The sequence below is a fragment of the Scleropages formosus genome, chromosome 2, assembly GCF_900964775.1.
Source record: "Scleropages formosus chromosome 2, fSclFor1.1, whole genome shotgun sequence".
NCBI lineage: Eukaryota > Metazoa > Chordata > Actinopteri > Osteoglossiformes > Osteoglossidae > Scleropages > Scleropages formosus.
In genome coordinates this window covers 38,382,258-38,400,974 of record NC_041807.1, presented here as the reverse complement: position 1 = coordinate 38,400,974, position 18,717 = coordinate 38,382,258, and the positions used below count along the sequence as shown (strand labels likewise).

Here is an 18,717-nt window from a genome sequence, read left to right as displayed (position 1 = left end):
AGTTATACTGAAAATCTGTAAACCGGGAGTCCGTATACCGGGGTACACACACACACACACACACACACACACACACACACACACACTTTCAGAACCGCTTGTCCCATACGGGGTCACGGGGAACCAGAGCCTACCCGGTAACACAGGGCGTAAGGCCGGAGGGGGAGGGGACACACCCAGGACGGAATGCCAGTCCGTCGCAAGGCACCCCAAGCGGGACTCGAACCCCAGACCCACCGAAGAGCAGGACTGTGGTCCAACCCGCTGCGCCGCTGCACCCCCCGACTATACCGGGGTATACCTGTATATATACAGTTATGTACTGTGGCAGTGGATCCCTGTATATTTACTACGGTCACAGAGGGAGATGCGGGAAACTGCAAACTTTCTGTAAATCTTTAATGAGACACAGCTGCACATTATACCCACATATTATAATACACTCATAAAGTAATACCACAGTTATTAACACTTTTCTCATAACCAACATGAAAATGAGTTTCTCTTCTGTTGTGCAGGACCTCAAACAGTGGAAGCTGAACAAAAAGTCTCTGAAGGTCTCATGTTACATTTCACACATCTTGAGAAAGAGAAATGTATAGAATCAGACATATTTCCCATGTTCTGGGGCTCAGACACATATATACTTTATATGAATTCAATAAAAGTGCTCATGATAAAGATTAGAGTTGCACAATGTATCCGCTGTTGTTAGGAAATGATCCTTGTCCTGAGCTCTCGTGCAACATTATTTTAAACTTGCAGGATTGGCTTGGCATTGCGGTGAATCTGTGACAGGATTGTAAGGGTCTACTGAAATACCATAGTAAAAACTGTATGCCATATGTCCCTGGAAGTCAAATCCCTTTTATAGTATCATTTTTATTTTTATTTGATTTTTATTTACTGTCTTACCTGTACAAGCAGTCAGTGGATGCACATTTCCCATTGGACACTCCTTATAAAAGCAATGAAAAATCAATTAAGTATAATTCTGAATAATAACATTATAATTTCTGAGTAAAAATCAGAAAGGTTATAGCAAGACTTCATAAGTGTACAACAAACGTAGAATTATTTTTCTAACTTACCTGTTTCATACTTGTTGTGTCTTCCAAATTAACTAGGAACACATAGAAGGAATATTATTTAATAGACATTTTCATAATGATGAAAAACTGAATATCTGCAACTGTCAAAGAATTTTCAGCAAAGAGCTGCTTTTGGATCTACAGATACATCAAGAGGTGGCAAAAATTGTGCAAAAATTACTAAACAGTCCCCAAAAGTGTTTTTGTAATTATGCAGCATAACTGTTATATATTATTTTTACAAGTAAAAATATATTGAAAAGAGTATATTTTTACAAGTTAAATTTTGAGTTAAATATGAAAATACATACCATCTGGAGGAGATGAATATTTTCCATAGATGCACATTACTGTTACTGCACCTACTGCACCTACTGCAGCAACAAGAAGTCCAAGTCTACTGCGGTGGACACATTCAGAGTCAGACACACTGTCCCCTTGTTTGAGTGTGCAGAGCCCTCTGGAGGCACAGCTATAAAAATACATTATTGTGTTCAATAAAAACCAGTGCATTTTTCATACCCATCTCCATATGAACATTTTCATAACTGAGCCTCTGCAGCACGACTGGGACTTACTCCGTGTGTGGTGTGCAGGATGTAGAGGATCCGTTGGAGTAGGACTTTTCGGGGCAGTTCTCACACACAGTGTCACTGTATTCTGTTCCTAGACGAGTAGAATTATTTTTCTAAAACACCAAAACTGTTATGGATTCTATACGGTGCTGCAAAAATATGTATTTGAATTAAAAATATGAAAAGTTCCTTCAGACCAGGGTGTTTGATGAAGTGTCCAGGTTTGCAGGTTGTGTGTTTCTGTGCTGCTCTACATCCTCCCTTATAAGGATCAATACAATAGTTCCCTTCCAGGACTCCACACACTGTGTCTGAAGAGGCTGTACACTCCTTTACTGTCTTTACACCCAGACCTACATGGAAAAAAATAAAATTATTTAAATTAATTAAAAGCTTAATTAAAAGCATAATTAAAAGGACAGTTTATGGTAACTGATTTAGGTGGGACATGAAGTGAAATCAAAAGTCCAAAAAAAAAAAGGCAAACAAAAGTTTGCCATTTCACAGTGGGAAGAAACCAGAGCACCCTGAGAAGAAGTAAGGGGACATAGGGAGAGCATGCATTGTTATTCTCACCATGGTCACAGGCCATACAAGGAGTGCACTTAGTGAGCCCGTTTGGCTTGTCGATGAAGGTGGACCCCACACATGGAACACAGGATGTACTGGTGTACTCTGTGCAGTGCTTGTAAACATGGGTCCCTACAGGAAAAACACCAGGGCTCAGTGTGGCAGCTTCCGCTGACTGTGTCACACTATTACACACAGATCAATCACACATTAATGGTGGGACTGAAACTGCAGACCTACCGGGCGCACACATGGGACAGCACTCCGCTCCTGTTTTATATTCAGCTGAACCACACGCATTACAGGCACAAAGGAGGAGGAGAAAGAGGAATAAAATAGTCTGAAAAAAGAAAAGAATGCAGTAATTTATATATAAATTATAAAATAATTTTTTAAAAGTTATATATAAAAATACTATCTAAAAAAAATTAACAACTTTTTAAAAATATTTAGATTTATTTATTTAGCAGATGCTTTTCTCCAAAGCAACTTCCAATGACCTCTATGTAGTGTTATGAGCCCACACACCTTATTCGCTGCTAGATACACTACTTACAATGGGTCACTCATCCATACGTCAGTGGAACAGACTCTCTCTGTCACTCACACACTATGGGGGAACCTGAACAGCATATCTTTGGAGTGTGGGAGGAAACCAGAGCACCTGGAGGAGACCCACGCAGTCACGGGAGAACATGTAAACTCCACAACAAAACCTACTGACCACTAAAAAAAAAAACAACTTACTGTGCTAAGCTACTGTATTTCTGATAATTCACCCATTCTGACAGCTGGGTAATTTTTACTGGCAGAGTTGTAGGGTAGAGTATTTTAGACCCAGATATTGAGTGATTGGGTGATTGATAGATTGAGAACAGGTGTGCTGGGTTCCTGGCAATAAAACTCGTTCTGATTCTGATTCTGAGTGGTTGCTCCTCTTGTGGTCAGTTCGGGTAATGCATCCTGACAATGTCAGTGCCCCAGTACAGTACCCATAAACTGACACTCCACTGAACTCATTCCACACACCAACTCCCACACGGAGGGATTCACTTGGGAAAATAAAGCAATTGCTGCAGATACTGAAATAAAAGTCCATTTAGGACACTTTACATGTGTATGTAGTGTGTGTGTGTGTGTGTGTGTTGTACTTTGTATGCTTCTGCAAATGAACAGAATTTCACACTTAGATAAAGTTTCATTAATTAATTATTGATTGAATTAATTAATTCAGAAAAGAGGTCTTGGTTTTATGACTTCATGTCTGCTTCACCATAATCACAGGGAACAAAGAGTGAAACTGGACAAACCTTCACCAAATCGCCTTTTGTCGGAGCATCAGAATAATTTCTTTAAGTCATCCGCGGTTTGTCTTTAGTTATTATTTACCTTGTGTCATTTTTCCTATACTCATAACTCAGTATGAAGCACAGTATTTTGTTTGATCAGTGCACATTAAAGCCAGAGAGACAAGTTACAGTCATACCTCAATTTGGTACAGTGTAGACATCGAGTCCTTCGGCATTATAATAAAACTGTGTGAGAAGCCGGGTGGCTCCATTCATTGTGTGATAATGTTTCCAGCATCCTGGGCCAACCTGCAAGCGGTTGGGGGGGGCATGGAGACAAATTTAATTCAAACATTTCATACTTCACGGAGTTTGAATTAAAATGATGAAATTACAAAACTGAAATTGCATTACATAATCCAGTGAATCAACAGAATATGTTACTCTGCTGAATGGATGAATAGGAAGTTTCACCAAAATTTGATTTACATTTATTCATTTAGCAGCTGCTTTTCTGCAAAGCGACATACATCTCAGAAAAATACAATTTGTGCATTATATTAGAAGAAAGAGACATAGTTGCAGACGTGTGATTCCTAAGTTAGTTTGTTTCTTTCCACTTTATGCACCGTTGTTCATCACATGATTAGGTGCATAAAATTCTGATTTCCAGCAGAATTTTAATCTCACTTTTAAAATAAAAGAAAATATTCACTCTCAGCCTCTATGACTCAAATTTCAAAAACCAAATGAAAACTGGTTCAACATTTTGGTGCATCCATTGGAAAAAAATATGTAACAGTTTTATTCTGATGCTCCCTGGAAGCAAAGGTGAAAAAACTGTGGTGAAATGCCTGTAGCAGAAAGAGTAAAATAAAAATGAGCAAAAAATTTCGTTTTCTGAAATTAATCAATTCAATTATCGGTTATCATCTGATTAAAATTTAAGTATATTTTCCAGACTGAAAAAGCTGAATAACTTACATCTTCTTACTGCCATGCCTGGTTAATTGAAATTGGCAGATACTGAGAATACTGAAACAGTACTTACACACATGAATGCACACACCTGTATTTCACTGTATATACAGGAAAATGCTTCAGTTCCCCAATGCATTATTAAAAATAAATGCATTAAAAGGAACAATGTGTAATCAGTCCAAAACTGTACTTAACAGATACCAGTGAATTTGTGCTTAGATTCCTATGACTGGATCTTATATAAACACTTTTGCCCATATTTATGATGATGGCGCTTGATTGATCATATTCCTAAAACAAACTTCTTCTCCATAACTTGGATCAAAAGTACTTGCACATATCACCATAAGCAGGTTTGGGATGAGTTCAAAACTAATTATTTTAGTCACTTGCTGTTTTAACATGATTGTACAGCAAAAACTCCTCTTTTTAACATTTATATATTTAGTTCATACTTTTCTCCAAAGCAACTTACAATTATTTACCCGTCTATACAGCTGGGTAATTTCACTGGAGCAATTTAAGGTATGTTTCTTGTACAAGAGTAGTACAACGTGAGGTGGAATTTAAACCCGTGACAGCTCCAAACAGCTCTAAGCACCACCCTACCAGCTTCCTCACCGTTTTTGCTTCACATAGAAGTGAAAAAAAAAGGGGAAGGTCTGAGAAGAACTGAAACACCACAGGAAAGTCCCTGGTCCGCTGCGCGTGACCTCACTGACGGAACATCAGTACGAATACTGCTGCTCTGGACCGTGTCTCTAACTCTGCGCACTCGGTTTTCTCACTCATCTCAGGTGTCACACATGTCATTTCCCACCTTTTCTAAACGGCCCAAACGTGTTCTTTCAAGCTTCAGCTGAAGTCTGAGTAATAAACCTGATTATAGAAAGTAAAGTGTCTAAACAGTACGGAGGTGTGGTGGTGCAGTGGGTTGGACCAGGTCCTGCTCTCTGGTGGGTCTGGGGTTCGAGTCCTGCTTGGGGTGCCTTGTGATGGACTGGCATCCCCTCCTGGGTTTGTCCCCTCCCCTTACACCCTGAGTTGCTGGTTTAAGCTCTGTTACTCCCCAACCCTGTATGAGAGGTTCAGTGGGTGTGTGCAATGGATTCAACCTTTACCTCAAATGTCAGCATGCTGCCATATTGCAGTCAATTCATCTGGGTGTTTCCCAGCCCCCACAACACTCCCTACTCTGAGGTGTTCAGGTGACACCTCGACTGGTGATGAAACGTCTGCAACCTAAATGCCAAGCCCGGCGAACTGCTGAACACCTCAATCAACAACCCGAGTTACGAAGACCACCGATCTTCTCGATGATTTCCAACTCCCTACTCTGGTACAGTGTGTAAATAGAAATGACTCACACACCAAGTTCGTTCATCATGTGTGGGCGCAGTGATCATGTCTGACATTTAAATATGCATTTAGTCATTTAGCAGACACGCTTTTCCAAAGTGACATACAACCCACAGTCCGTTTCTCTCACAGATAGACACACAGCTAGAGACACTCGGTCCAGAACATTCTTCACACGAGTAGCTGCAGGTAGAACTGATGAGTCCCCAACGAAGGGGCTCGTCGTGAAGCAGCTCTCGGGCCCAATGCAGTGTGCAAGTTGGGGACTCGCTGTATTATAGTGAGTCAGAGGACAGAACACAATATTGAGAGCGGATGAGCAGGACGAAGAGGACAGTGACGCCAGCTGTCCTGGTGCAGTTGGACTCACACCCCCAGTAAAGGACGGGGGAAGAATAGTTCTTGAACGGACTGGGTTGGAACCTGATGAATAAGAGCCAATGAAGCCAAAGCTCTGACCAGCACAAAAGCCAGAAGGTTGAATCTCAGCAGTGTGAAACCAAAGGTTGTAGGTTTGAATCTCCTCGACTGCTCTAGTAGCCTTGTGCAAGGTACTCACCCTCAATACCGTCAGTAAAAATTACCCAGTTGTATAAATGGGCAAATAGTGGTAGGTAGCTTCACATTGCACTTAGCTTTGGAGAAAAGTGTAAAGAGAGAAATAATAAAGGTAAACCCACAAACTGTTGAAAAATGATCTGTGCAGAGCTGAGACTGGGAGTTAAAGAGGTTCATGCAGCAACACTTTGAGCCCTGATCTCCATGTGCTGGAGAACTGCAGTGCAGCAGGATTTTAGGGAACAAACATCAACTGGAGCATCATTTACACCTGAGACACCAGGTCATGTGAATTATTACCCAATAAAACATTTCATTGACTAGCGATGAGTCCAGACACAAACTGTGGCCTTTGGAGACTCAGGTTGGTCAACCAGCCTCACAGAGTTATGGAAAATTCTCTGGATCAAATGTACTTTTATTGTAAAAAATTACCATAAGCTGTTTTTATCTTAAAACACACCAACAGTCTCAGTGAAACAAGTCAAAATACTGTATATCCTCAGTAACAAGACTGAGACCTTCTGTGTTCTCAAGGAGACACGACTTTCTAGGCCTGGTTCTCCCTGGAGTGACTTCTTCAAACATTACAGCGGTACATAAATACAGTGACATTTCCGAAAGACCATTCTCTACATTAAATCACTCGTAATTACCAGGTACTCACCGAAACGTCCGTTTTAAAGGCCTGTTCCACTAAACTGAACGATTTCCTCATTATGTTCCTTCTCTTATGAAAGGAGAACACAACACCCCCAATAGCGTCCCTTTATTTCCTCTCATGCGGGAAGTTGTGACATTTCTAGTGGAAAGCATAAGATGTCTTTTTTAGAGAGATATTATCACATTTCCTTATGCGATGTGTTAAAGCTGTTTTGTAGCTCAAATATTCAGCAGGGAAAGTCTGAACTTAGTCATTAAAACAGTTGTGAATAAGAAGAGTACAGTGCGGTAAAGTACAGCGTGCGGTACTCAGACATCCCCTATGGGCAGCTGTTGGGAACTGAACAGAAAATACTGTTGTGTCCATTTATTTGCATATTTGGGGGGAGTTATGTGTTCTTGTTCAGTAAAGGACTATGAGCAAAAGTAGTTTGTCATATCAACATTAGTAGTAGTGTTACCAGCCCACACACCTTATTCACCACGGTGACTTACACTGCTAGATACACTACTTACACTGGGCCACTCATCCATACATCACTGCAACACACTCTCTCTGTCACTCACTCACTATGGGGGAACCTGAACAGCATGTCTTTGGAGTGTGGGAGGAAACCAGAGCACCTAGAGGGAAACCCATGCAGACACAGGGAGAACATGCAAACTCCACACAGACTGAGGGGGGATCAAACCCATGTTCTCTCACACCACCCAGCCACTGTGAGACAGCAGTGCTGCTCACTGTGCCACCAGGTCACCCTATAGTAATGGTATTGATCCATTATGGAAACATTTTGTGACCTGTAAGGAGATTTTGGACCTTAGTTTACATTACATATACGTTACTTCATTCAGCAGATGCTTTTCCCCAAAGCGACTTCCAATCAACTTTATGTAGTGTTATCAGCCCACACACCTTATTCACCAAGGTGACTTACACTGCTGGATACACTACTTACAACGGGTCACTCATCCATACACCAGTGGAACACACTCTCTCCGGGTACCAATCCACCCGAACAGCAGGTCTTTGGAGCTGTAACCATCACTTAGCTTTAAAAATAGTACTGGGACAGTCCAGCTGCATAACCAAAAGTCAGTATAGATTTTTTTAAATACCTTCAACACAATTTCCAATTCCTGTTCCCCATGTGTGTCACTAATGATGTACTGCAACACCACCACCAGGGGGCAGGGTAGCTAGTGCCCAAGTTACACACTGCTGGAAGATCAGGTTCCCCAGAGTAACCAGGCACCGCAGCAATACATGAATTTACAACCAAACAGACAAGAATAAAATGGTAACACTTACAGTAACAGGACAATAAAACTAATCCAGATGGAATATCGTTCTTTCTATGACCCGAGGAACTGATTCTTTTACTCCCGCCGAGCAACACAGTCTCAGATTCGGTGCACCTCCCTGGTGCTACACAAATGCAGCAATGAAAAAAAAAAAAGTGAAAAAAACGCATCACAACCCAAATCAACGAATCATGTGCAAAACAGTCCGCCCTTGTCTCCCCAGCCAGTAACTGTTTGTTTTTTATAATTCGGTTTCAAATCTAATGAGAACCCAACCACCATCCTACCCACCGTCCCCACTTCCGGAACAATAGAGCATGTTTTGCTCAAACCAAAACTGGAGGAAGATCACAGTTAGATTCACATGTGCAATCATTTCTGTGAGGCAGTTTCACCTCATGGTTTTCAGTTATTTCATTTTGTGGTGTTATTGAACCACACCCACACACTGTCTGAACCACTTGTCCCATTCAGGGCTGTGGGAAGCCAGAGCCTAAACCAGCAACAGAGGGTGTGAGGCTGGAGGGGAAGGGGACACACCCAGGATGGGATGCCAAGCCATCACAAGGCACCCCAAGCGGGACTCGAACCTCAGACCCACTGGGGAGTAGGACCTGCTCCAATCTACTGTGCCACCGCACCCCCCTGAACCCACATGTAAACGCACACAATCCATCAGTGGCTTCACTGAACATGCTGGTTTCGCTCCAGGTTATTAATCATAAGTTAATATGGATCACTGGGTGCTTCTCAAAAGCAGCAAGAGAGTGACAGGAAGGATATCACTGAGAATCGGCAGAATTTATTTTTCAGGCATTACTTGTTAAGAATCATATTACTAATTAAGCGCAGGTGTTAAAGGCACCGTGAAGTTCTAGCTTACATTTATTTTCTTAGACACTTTTCTCCAATGAACTCTATGTAGTGTCACCAGCCCACATAACTATTCACCACGGTGATTTTCACTGCTAGATACACTACTTACACTGGGTCACTCATCCATACATCAGTGGAACACACACTCTCTGTCACTCACACACTATGGGGGAACCTGAACAGCATGTCTTTGGAGTGTGGGAGGAAACCAGAGCACCCAGAGTAAATCCACACAGACATGGGGAGAACATGCAAACTCCACACAGACTAAGCAGGGATTGAACCCACCTTCTCTCACACCACTCAGGTGCTGTCAGACAGCAGCACTCCTCACTGTGCCACTGTGCCACCCTATCACTAACACACCTGTTATATCTCAGCATTTGTTACCGTGCTACAATTTCTTTGTTTTCTGACTTGTCGAAAGTGCTGCCAAACTGCTTATATCTTGCGTAGAGCACAACATTTCTAAACGACAGCCAAATTTAATTAAAGGTTCTTATTTTACTGCTCTCTTCTCACGTCATCTGTTCCACGGTAGTAGGAGAGAAACAAATTTAGTGGAAGATGCGGAATCACTTGTACTGTGAAGGATCGACTCCAAAGCTTTGCAATCCACTCTCGATCCCTTGCTGCTTAGAATTGGAGAATCTGCTCTTTTTAGGATCGACTTCCAGGCCTACTACAAACAATCGCTCAGAAGACACGATTACCGTACTTTAGCTCACACACATTGAGTGAAACCGCTTGTCCCGAGCGGGGTCACGGCGAGCTGGAGCCTAATCCGGCAACACAGGACGCAAGGGTCAAAGAGGGGGGGACACAGCCCTGATGGGACGCCAGTCCATCACAAGGCACCCGAAGCAGGACTCGAACCCCAGACCCACCAGACAGCAGGAAACGGCTACACCCGCTGCGCCCCCTTCTATGACCAATCTTTCCATAAATCTCAGCTGAACTCAGTGTTTCTAAATGTTTTAAAGAAGCTGTAACACCTTTTCAATCAACCAACTGATCAAGGAAACGTTTAGTCATTTAGCAGATGTGAATGAACTATGCAGAGTTACCAGCCCACACACCTTATTCACCAAGGCGACTTACACTGCTAGATACATTGGAGTCATCAGTCTACCTGAAAAACATATCTTTGAACTGTTGGTGGAAACTCACAGTGACGTTAGGAGGACATGGAAACTCGACAGAGGCTGAGGGAGGATCGCACCTATGGCCTCTCACAACCCCGCAGCACCATGTCACCCACACACCTCAGAGCTTTAAATCCACACCTGAACCCAAAGGTCAGGTTGCTGTGGGACTTTTTTAAATCACATACGGAAAATATCTAATAATAAACTTGGCGCGTATTTGAAAAAAGTCCACAAACATCATGAACCTGAACAGCACATTTGTGCCCCGTAAAATGAGAGACATGGACAGTGAAGCGCAGATTTCTCCTTGAGGCTTTCTTCAGTTTTACGGTACAATGAATTGAGTTTGGAACTTCACAACAGCAGATAGTTGAGGGACAGTATAATCAAAGTTCAGTATTGTACCGCAGTGTAACTTTGCACCAGGGAAAGTATTAAAGCATCAGTATTGCCTGTCCCTTTGTCCCTTAATCCACTTTGTCCCTCAAATCAAAAATGGCATCAAACTTTGGTGTAAAACATGTAGTATAAAATCAACTGCATACCTCAACATTGCAATTCACACACACACACACACACACTGACTGAAACCACTTATCCCAAGCAGGGTGACGGCAAACTGGAACCTAACCCAGCAAGAACTCGAACCCCAGTCCCACCAGAAAGCAGGCCCTTTCCAAGCCTGCTGCACCACCGCACCCCCCCATTGCAGTTCTTTCTATGTCAAATTCAATTATCCTAAAAAGTGTAACGAATTACCTTGTTTTATAGCTTGCTGGATCTGACTGAATCTGATCAGTCAGTAGTTAACAAAAATATATTCAAATTGCTTTAAAGCACAAACATCTGGGATGCCAGTTGTCTAGAACAAACAAGTCAGTAACACTGTTGCTAAAAAAAAGGGTTTAAACCTCTTCCAGTTAAGATTATTTTGATATTTCTGATCCTACCTTGATGTTTCAGAGATGAATACAAATAGTAAATAGCACATACAAAATTAAGATATCAAGACACACTTGAAGAGATGTTTGGAAGAAGTCAGAAAGCAACTAATACTACACGGGTAGGGGGAAATGTCGGTGTTTCATAGGCGCTTCTAGAACATGGTCATCAGTCTTCTTCTTGTTTGGTTATCATGCATCTCCAGTGAGTCACAGCAGACATACCATAAATGGTGTATAATAGTAACTATATATATAATTACTATATTACTAGAGCGGGGGGAGGGGGTTGGACCGGGTCCTCCTCTCTGGTGGATCTGGGGTTCAAGTCCCACCTGGGGTGCCTTGCATCCCATCCTGGGTGTCCCCCCTCCCCCTCCACACCCTGAGAAAGTGTGTGTGTGTGTGTGTGTGTGTGTGTGTGTGTGTGTGTGTGTGTGTGTGTGTGTGTGTGTGTGTGTGTGTGTGTGTGTGTGTGTGTGTGTGTGTGTGTGTGTGTGTGTGTGTGTGTGTGTGTACACACTAGAGCAGAGGCAGCTGGTGGTGTTGTGGTTACAGCTGTTGCCTTTGGATTTGAAGGTTGCAGTATACAGTATACATACATATATATTTACATTGATACAAAATCTATTATTAAAATATCACATTGAAACAAATATTAACACATTGTGTTATTCACAAAAATATGTGATCTTGTCAAGAGTCCGAAGTGGTTCCGGCTGCTGCCTTTGTTTCGGGTTTAGAACTGTAAATTGTACTGCTTGTCCTACTTCTGCTGCTGTTTTATTATACTTTGTACTGGGAGACGCACACAGCGAACAATAAACAATGGTTTTATCACAAAACAGCCAAAGAGAAAAAGGAATGAATACTGAATTGTATCCAGAAACAGTTTACTGCATTTGAAAAAGAGGAAGTTGAGCCTGTACCAGATGTCACATGTGATGGAAGCGTGACCACAACGTGCTGTTTCTCTGTCCAGTGTCTTGATGTCAAGCACTGTTTGTTGGTGTTCCTTCAGTTAGAGTCTAAAGGCACAAAGACCAGCAGCGACCGTCTTCAGTAAATGTAACGTATCAATGCGTGACCTTCTCTCGGTGGTTCTCAGATGTAAACCAAGTTGTCCTGTTGCCATCAAGAATGGAGCAGAAGTGGAACTCCTCGATGAGCTCATATGTCATGGCGGTCCATGGATGATAACTTTGGCTTCTCTGCAAGACCTGGGCAGGGTTACACAGCTGGACAGTTAAAGTACACACTTCTGTTCTCTGGTGTAAACAAGATGCAAGGTGCGGTCATGGTATGAACCAGAGATCCTCCTGGAAATGTGTCTTTGGCCATCCATTACCCATAATTCATCTGTGGAACCCTTTCAAAAACATGTGTTCAGCAGTTTTCACCAAATATTATTTCCTACATTTTCCATCTTTTTCCTCCTCTTCTTTTTTATGCCTTAAGATGTGAAAACTGAGGTCCTCTGAAAGGCCACTAACTGATCCCAGATCAGTCCCAGATTCAAGTGTCCAGTGTGGTAAATGGTTTCTTGGTGGGTTTTTCACTGCTCTTGTTGATCTCTGACTGAATCTGAGGAAAGAAATAAACTGATCTTAAAGGTAAACACAAAATAAGCTTATTAATAGTAAACAATAATGAGCAGTTATTAGTCTCAGTCTTTTCAGAACCAATATTAAAATTTATGTCAACTAGAGACAGCATTACATCAGTGAATCACTTTCTTTGACTTTGTTAGTGTTACAATGTCTCACCTGAGTTGATCTTTATGTCATCATAGGGACAGCCTTTGGGTTTTCCTGTTACAATAGCAAAAGTCACTTTAATTTCACTTATAAGTAGGACAATTTTTTTAAAGATACTATAGCTGCAAAAACAAAGACAAAAATATTCAAGCATACATCTTTCACACACTTTGAATTCTCTCATATTAGTGTTCGTTAACACACCAACACGACCACGTTTTTACAACGGAAGTATAATTAACACGATAAATACGCACAAAACAGTCACATTTGTTCACATAAAGCAAATCAAGACATTATAACACAATATAAACTAAATTAAAGTGACAATTACCGTGTGCGCCCTTTGAACCTTATGCAGAAAATGTCGCTTCAGAAGTTGTGCTTCCGTGCTGCACGTCCTTCCTCCGCATCCGTAACACCTGACCCACAATTCAACATTCCCTCTCTCAATTAAACTCAGATCACGTGACCCATTAAAATCTGCATTTAACAACCCAGAGTTACATTCTTAATATCACATGGTATTTATTACATTTTAATGATTTGAAAAACTGACCAAACTGGAATGAAAGAAATTTCTAACAAAAAAACCAACCAGACTCTCAAACCTGTCTCTGAGACAGTTACAGATACTAAAAGTAATAAATTAGCTTAATAATTAATACCATAACCATAATTATGTTAACACACAAGTTCACACATCACTGTGTTTCAGAGTTAAAATAATTCGGTCTATTCAACAATATTCAACACTATTCATTGAATATTTTAACACTCCAGTGATTTTAAAAAGTTTCCAGTTGATGTCAGAAAGAAGCTTATTGTTCATTTTTATGGGAAAACACTGAATATATCACATTTTTACCATGCACAAAAATACCAAACTTGTCTTACCCGGTTAGGTTGTTTTCTTTTTCTTTTGATATAAAAAAAATATCCTATTACTCCTCCTCCAGCTAGTAATACTACTGACATTCCTAGTAAACTCAAAAATACGATCATCTCCCAACTCTTATTTCCACACTGAGAGTCTGACACACTGTCTCCTGGTTTGATTGTAGGAAGTCCTTTGGATTCACAACTGTGAAAAACACATATGAAAACATAAAAAGAAAAATTCACATTTCATACATTAAATCTATTTGTAACAAATTTTAACAAAATAGGTAAATAGCGAAAGAAATAAGTAAAAATTTTTAAATCACTTTGAATTCAAATCTAAATGTAATACTCCGAGCAGGAATGACACTTACTCTGTGTGTGGTGTACAGGAGATTGAAGATCCATTTGAGAAAGACCTTTCAGGGCAGATTTCACACACGGTGTCAGTAGAGTCTGTTCCTACAGTATTAAAGAACAGGAAATGTTTTATAAAACATTGAAAGGGATCTCAGGAACACACAAAACATGGCTATTCATTTAATACAAAAATATGAAAAGTCCAGTCAGACCAGGGTGTCTGATGAAGTGTCCAGGTTTGCAGGTTGTGTGTTCCTTTGCTGCTCTACATCCTCCTTCATAAGGATCAATACAATAGTTCCCTTCCAGGGCTCCACACACTGCGTCTGAAGAGGGTTTACACTCCTTCACTGTCTTCAAACTAAGACCTGAAAAAATGGAGTAATAACGAACATTAGAATGGACATACGAAATAAAATAAATAATAAGAGATACATTTATTAACTTGACAGAAGCACTGGTATCCTCACCATGGTCACACAGGGTACAGGGACCACATTTAGTAACACCGTTTGGTTTGTCAGTGAAAGTGGATCCAGTACAGGGAACACAGGAGGTACTGGTGCGTTCTGTACAGTGTTTGTACACATGGAACCCTAAAATAGTACAACATGGGTTATTTGCAGCACTTTTCAATTTACAAGTCAATGATACATTAGTAAGAAACTGCACACTTACCTGGTGCACACATAGGACAGCACTCCGGACCTATTTTATATTCAGCTGCTTTACATCCTTTACAGACACAGCTGAGGGGCAGGAGAAATACTGAAACCATCTGAGAAAGGAGAAAAAATGTTATGATATATCCAGGTTTCATCTGGGTATCAAAAATCAAATATTAATTAAATGACATGTGTTTCCAGTGTACCTGTAGGTGCTGTTTCTTATTTCAAATTTAGTTCCATGTTCAGAAAATCAGAGCCACAATGACCCAAATGCATTTTTATATATAGAAAAGTGCATTTCAGAGTGAGGTTTCTGCACATTGGTTTTTACTGTTCACTGTTTTCAAAACACTGTGCCAATACTGCTTGTAGTTGCCACTTGTAGTTAGATTTCCTTATCTCGATGAAATACCAGTTTTACTGGGTGATTATTTAATGACACTGGATAAATGATGAAGTGCTCTTAGGAAATACCAGTAAGCATTGCTCAAATTACTGCAGAGAAATGGCCTTGCACTACTGACTATGCAAGCTGAATTTGAAACTCAGTAACTGAATTTCTGCTGAATTTACATTTTTGCCAGATGTAATATACCACAGACTTGCCTATCCATGATAAATTTGCATGAAGGGAAGATATGGTTGTTTGAGAACCCAGTATCAGAAAGTGCACTAATAATAAAGGACTGGACATTTGAAAGAAGTAGATATAGCATGAAATAGTTGTGAAAAATATGCATTCACTAAAGACTGAGGTTCCCATGGTGTTCATCACTGCTTTGACTTTCTCACCATTTTTCTTGCATAGAAACTTCTACCACATTTTACTGAAATTAGTGTCATTTTGTTACACCAGTTTCAGTTTAACTGTGGATTCAGTGCTGAGGAATGAAGTAAAACCGTTGCACTCACTTTGGTAACATGAACCACAGCTGCTCTACTTGAGAAATCCACCGTTTTGTGTGTCATAGTAACATTACAGTCATATCAGCTATTGCCATTTCTCTGTGGACTCTGTTGGCTGTCATGTCTGCTATGAGCAGCGATGAAAGAAAAAAACAGCAGAGGTTTGGGCCCAAATTATCTGGCAGAAAACAGTGCAGCTGTTCCCAGTGATACAACTGGAGAAGAAGCTATGAAAGGCAAACAAAAGGCCTACAGAGCTGTGGGGTTTGGGATAGTCTGTGGTTCTAGAGGGATTAGGAGGGCTGGTTTTGAATGGTCTTGGCAGTGTCTTGTCCTTCCAGTGCTGAATTTCTGTCTTCTCTGTGCTTGTCCACTGTAGCCCTGTCCTGCTCCTGTGTTTCGAACCTGTTTAAGTCATGTTCTGATTTGCTTGTCCTGTTCCACTCATGGTCCACGTTTAACATGCCCTGTGCTTCACTTTGCTCCATGTTTCTCCAATCACATCTGCACTTTGGTTCCTAATTTATTCTGTGTGCTCATTTTCACTCTGCTTGTGAGTTCCATACCCCCAAGTCCATACTGGGATGTTTCAGTAATACATCTGTGTGAATACTATAAGTGACATTGCTATTTTTGAACTCTAAATTTGTATAACTGGCTGAAAGTGTAAAAGAACATTTTCTACCCACTCATACTGAAAGTACATTTATTATGATGTTAAACTGGTCTGAGTAAAACTTACAATTGTACTTGATGACAAACTGTAGAGTTTTTGTACTTGAAATCAGCCATCATGACCATTACTCACTCACCACAAGTGTTTTCAGGATCTGTCTGTCCGAACACATTGATTTTATTGTTAATTCTTCTCTCCTGAGGCTGAAACCGGAATGTGTATCTTCCACGATTGAGCTTCATGGGGGAAACCTGAGAACTTCAATAAACACGATACATGATGGTTTGAACAAGGTTAATCTGTAAGGCCCCGATTTAATGTCATTAATATTTTTGAAATGCTACTGGTAATTTAGCTTTGGTAAGTATCTACAACATATTATATGGTAATACTTTGCAGTATTTGTTATTTAATTGGTAAGTTGATACGTTTGTGTTTTATTCTTTCATTTGCTTTTAGTTACAGAGGATTGTTGTTCTGTATGTAAGCGTGTTATTTGGAGAATGCGTGTGACTGCGCATGCGTGGGAGCCAGAGAGGAAACGTCGGTTGAAAGTTCGAGCGCGTTCTTGCAGCTGTTGTTAAAAATGTTTGTGTCTGCGGTTGTGGAGGAGTCAGCAGCACGTCTTATTCATTAAAACCTTAATAAACCCCAGACGTTCAGGAATCATCCGTAGTGCGGTTCTGTTCTGGCCAATACAGCATATAAAAACAAAGTGAATGTATACTTCATTTACCCAAAAAGCATGATTCACACCAAAAACTGTTCTCTTCAGCCCGGTCTTAAATTCCTTTGTTCCTGGAGATTTTACGTAAAAAACTAGGTGATAAAATTATTTTTTTTCCTTTATTTTCATGGGGGAAATTTTCAGTTTGTTCCAGTGCTCTCCCTGGAATTACCCTCAATAATGACTAATGGTGAGAGGACAAAGTAATGCGGTAAAAGTTTAAGCGGGAAAATTAACACAATTTACGGAAGTTACGGGGAAACATGAGCAACGCTTTACTTTGATGTAGGCGTTTTAATTCTTTGCTGAGTAAGTTGAAAAAGAAGATTCTTTGATGCCTGACAGGAAACCGACCTTAGATGATCAGTAAGTTTATTTTATTACGAGTAACATAACACGGTTCAGAATTTAGCCGTTCGGAAAGTTGAGTTTTTTCCATTTTGCACTGCAGGGGAGACACCGGCGGCTCCGAAAAAACACCATCACTAATCGTTCAATCATTCACTGTCTTTCTCAGAAATATTACAAATGAACCACATACAAAATCAACATGTTCGTTCAAGTAGAACTTGTGAAGTGAACTGAAGGACGGGGAACAATGAAATATTTCACGATTCAGTCATTATGATCATACACAGTACTCTCTGTACATAAATAAAACACGACACGTCGCTCTGAAATGTAAAATCATGGACGCTGAAACTCTGAGTTATAGCAACAGTCTGTAAGACTGTAACGACCAACAACAACAACACTAATAATAATTTCACTATCACTATGACTATGCGGCTAGGACGGCGGGGAGAGGGAAAAAACGCAAGAAGATGTGCACATAACAGAAGGGCACCATTAAATCACGTTTTAACCAAACACATCACGACCGACTCGATGCCCAATAGATAGACAGTACAGTTCCAATTTTACAGTAATACTTAGTAATAGTTAATACCTGTGTGAAGAATCGGACAGACGGACAGGAGTCAGGACTGATGTACCGCATGTCCCTCCCCACCTGTTGACGACGTTTCCGCGACCGCCGACCACTACAAAACACTTGTAATATTATGAAAATATCAATAACACACCATGATCCGTGTTGCTGTCTCTACAGAATTGAAATATCGAAAATGAGAAGCGGGAATACAAAAAAAAATTGCACCAAAGAAAGAGGCCATTCGTTTTTTTTCTTTCCTAGTAGTGCCGCCCCTCCAGATTAACGCGTCCAATGAACAGATCGCTGTACCCCGCGCGCGCGCACGCGCACCTTCTGAACCGCTTGTCCTATACGGGGTCACGGAGCCTACCCGGCAACTCGGGGCGTAAGGCTGGAGGGGGAGGAGACACACCCAGGACGGGACGCCAGTCCACCGCAAGGCACCCCAAGC

The 18,717-nt window shown here is 40.9% G+C and overlaps 2 protein-coding genes across 5 annotated transcripts; both read right to left on the bottom strand.

The window, feature by feature from the left end:
- Nucleotides 1-255: 255 nt before the first annotated feature.
- Nucleotides 256-8,778, bottom strand: LOC108922341 (tumor necrosis factor receptor superfamily member 5-like). 4 transcript variants are annotated; one of them, XM_029249785.1, is made up of 10 exons: nucleotides 8,399-8,778; nucleotides 3,723-3,834; nucleotides 2,477-2,576; nucleotides 2,243-2,368; nucleotides 1,864-2,019; nucleotides 1,670-1,757; nucleotides 1,403-1,563; nucleotides 1,092-1,123; nucleotides 916-958; nucleotides 256-580 (listed from the first exon to the last, which is right to left on the bottom strand). In XM_029249785.1, the coding sequence occupies exons 2-10, from the start codon at nucleotides 3,795-3,797 to the stop codon at nucleotides 573-575; spliced, it is 789 nt and encodes a 262-aa protein (XP_029105618.1). In that variant the 5' UTR covers nucleotides 3,798-3,834; nucleotides 8,399-8,778; the 3' UTR covers nucleotides 256-572. The 4 variants fall into 4 exon arrangements, with proteins under 4 accessions (XP_029105618.1, XP_029105617.1, XP_029105619.1 ...); XM_029249784.1 differs by lacking the exon at nucleotides 8,399-8,778 and adding an exon at nucleotides 7,091-7,117; XM_029249786.1 differs by lacking the exons at nucleotides 3,723-3,834; nucleotides 8,399-8,778 and adding an exon at nucleotides 7,091-7,570.
- A 3,214-nt stretch (nucleotides 8,779-11,992) lies between these two features.
- LOC108922342 (tumor necrosis factor receptor superfamily member 14-like) lies at nucleotides 11,993-18,499 on the bottom strand. Its single transcript, XM_029249788.1, has 10 exons — nucleotides 18,282-18,499; nucleotides 16,742-16,863; nucleotides 15,034-15,133; nucleotides 14,826-14,951; nucleotides 14,568-14,723; nucleotides 14,370-14,457; nucleotides 14,011-14,197; nucleotides 13,448-13,535; nucleotides 13,123-13,167; nucleotides 11,993-12,940 (listed from the first exon to the last, which is right to left on the bottom strand). The coding sequence occupies exons 2-8, from the start codon at nucleotides 16,775-16,777 to the stop codon at nucleotides 13,467-13,469; spliced, it is 762 nt and encodes a 253-aa protein (XP_029105621.1). The 5' UTR covers nucleotides 16,778-16,863; nucleotides 18,282-18,499; the 3' UTR covers nucleotides 11,993-12,940; nucleotides 13,123-13,167; nucleotides 13,448-13,466.
- Between the last annotated feature and the right edge of the window lie 218 nt (nucleotides 18,500-18,717).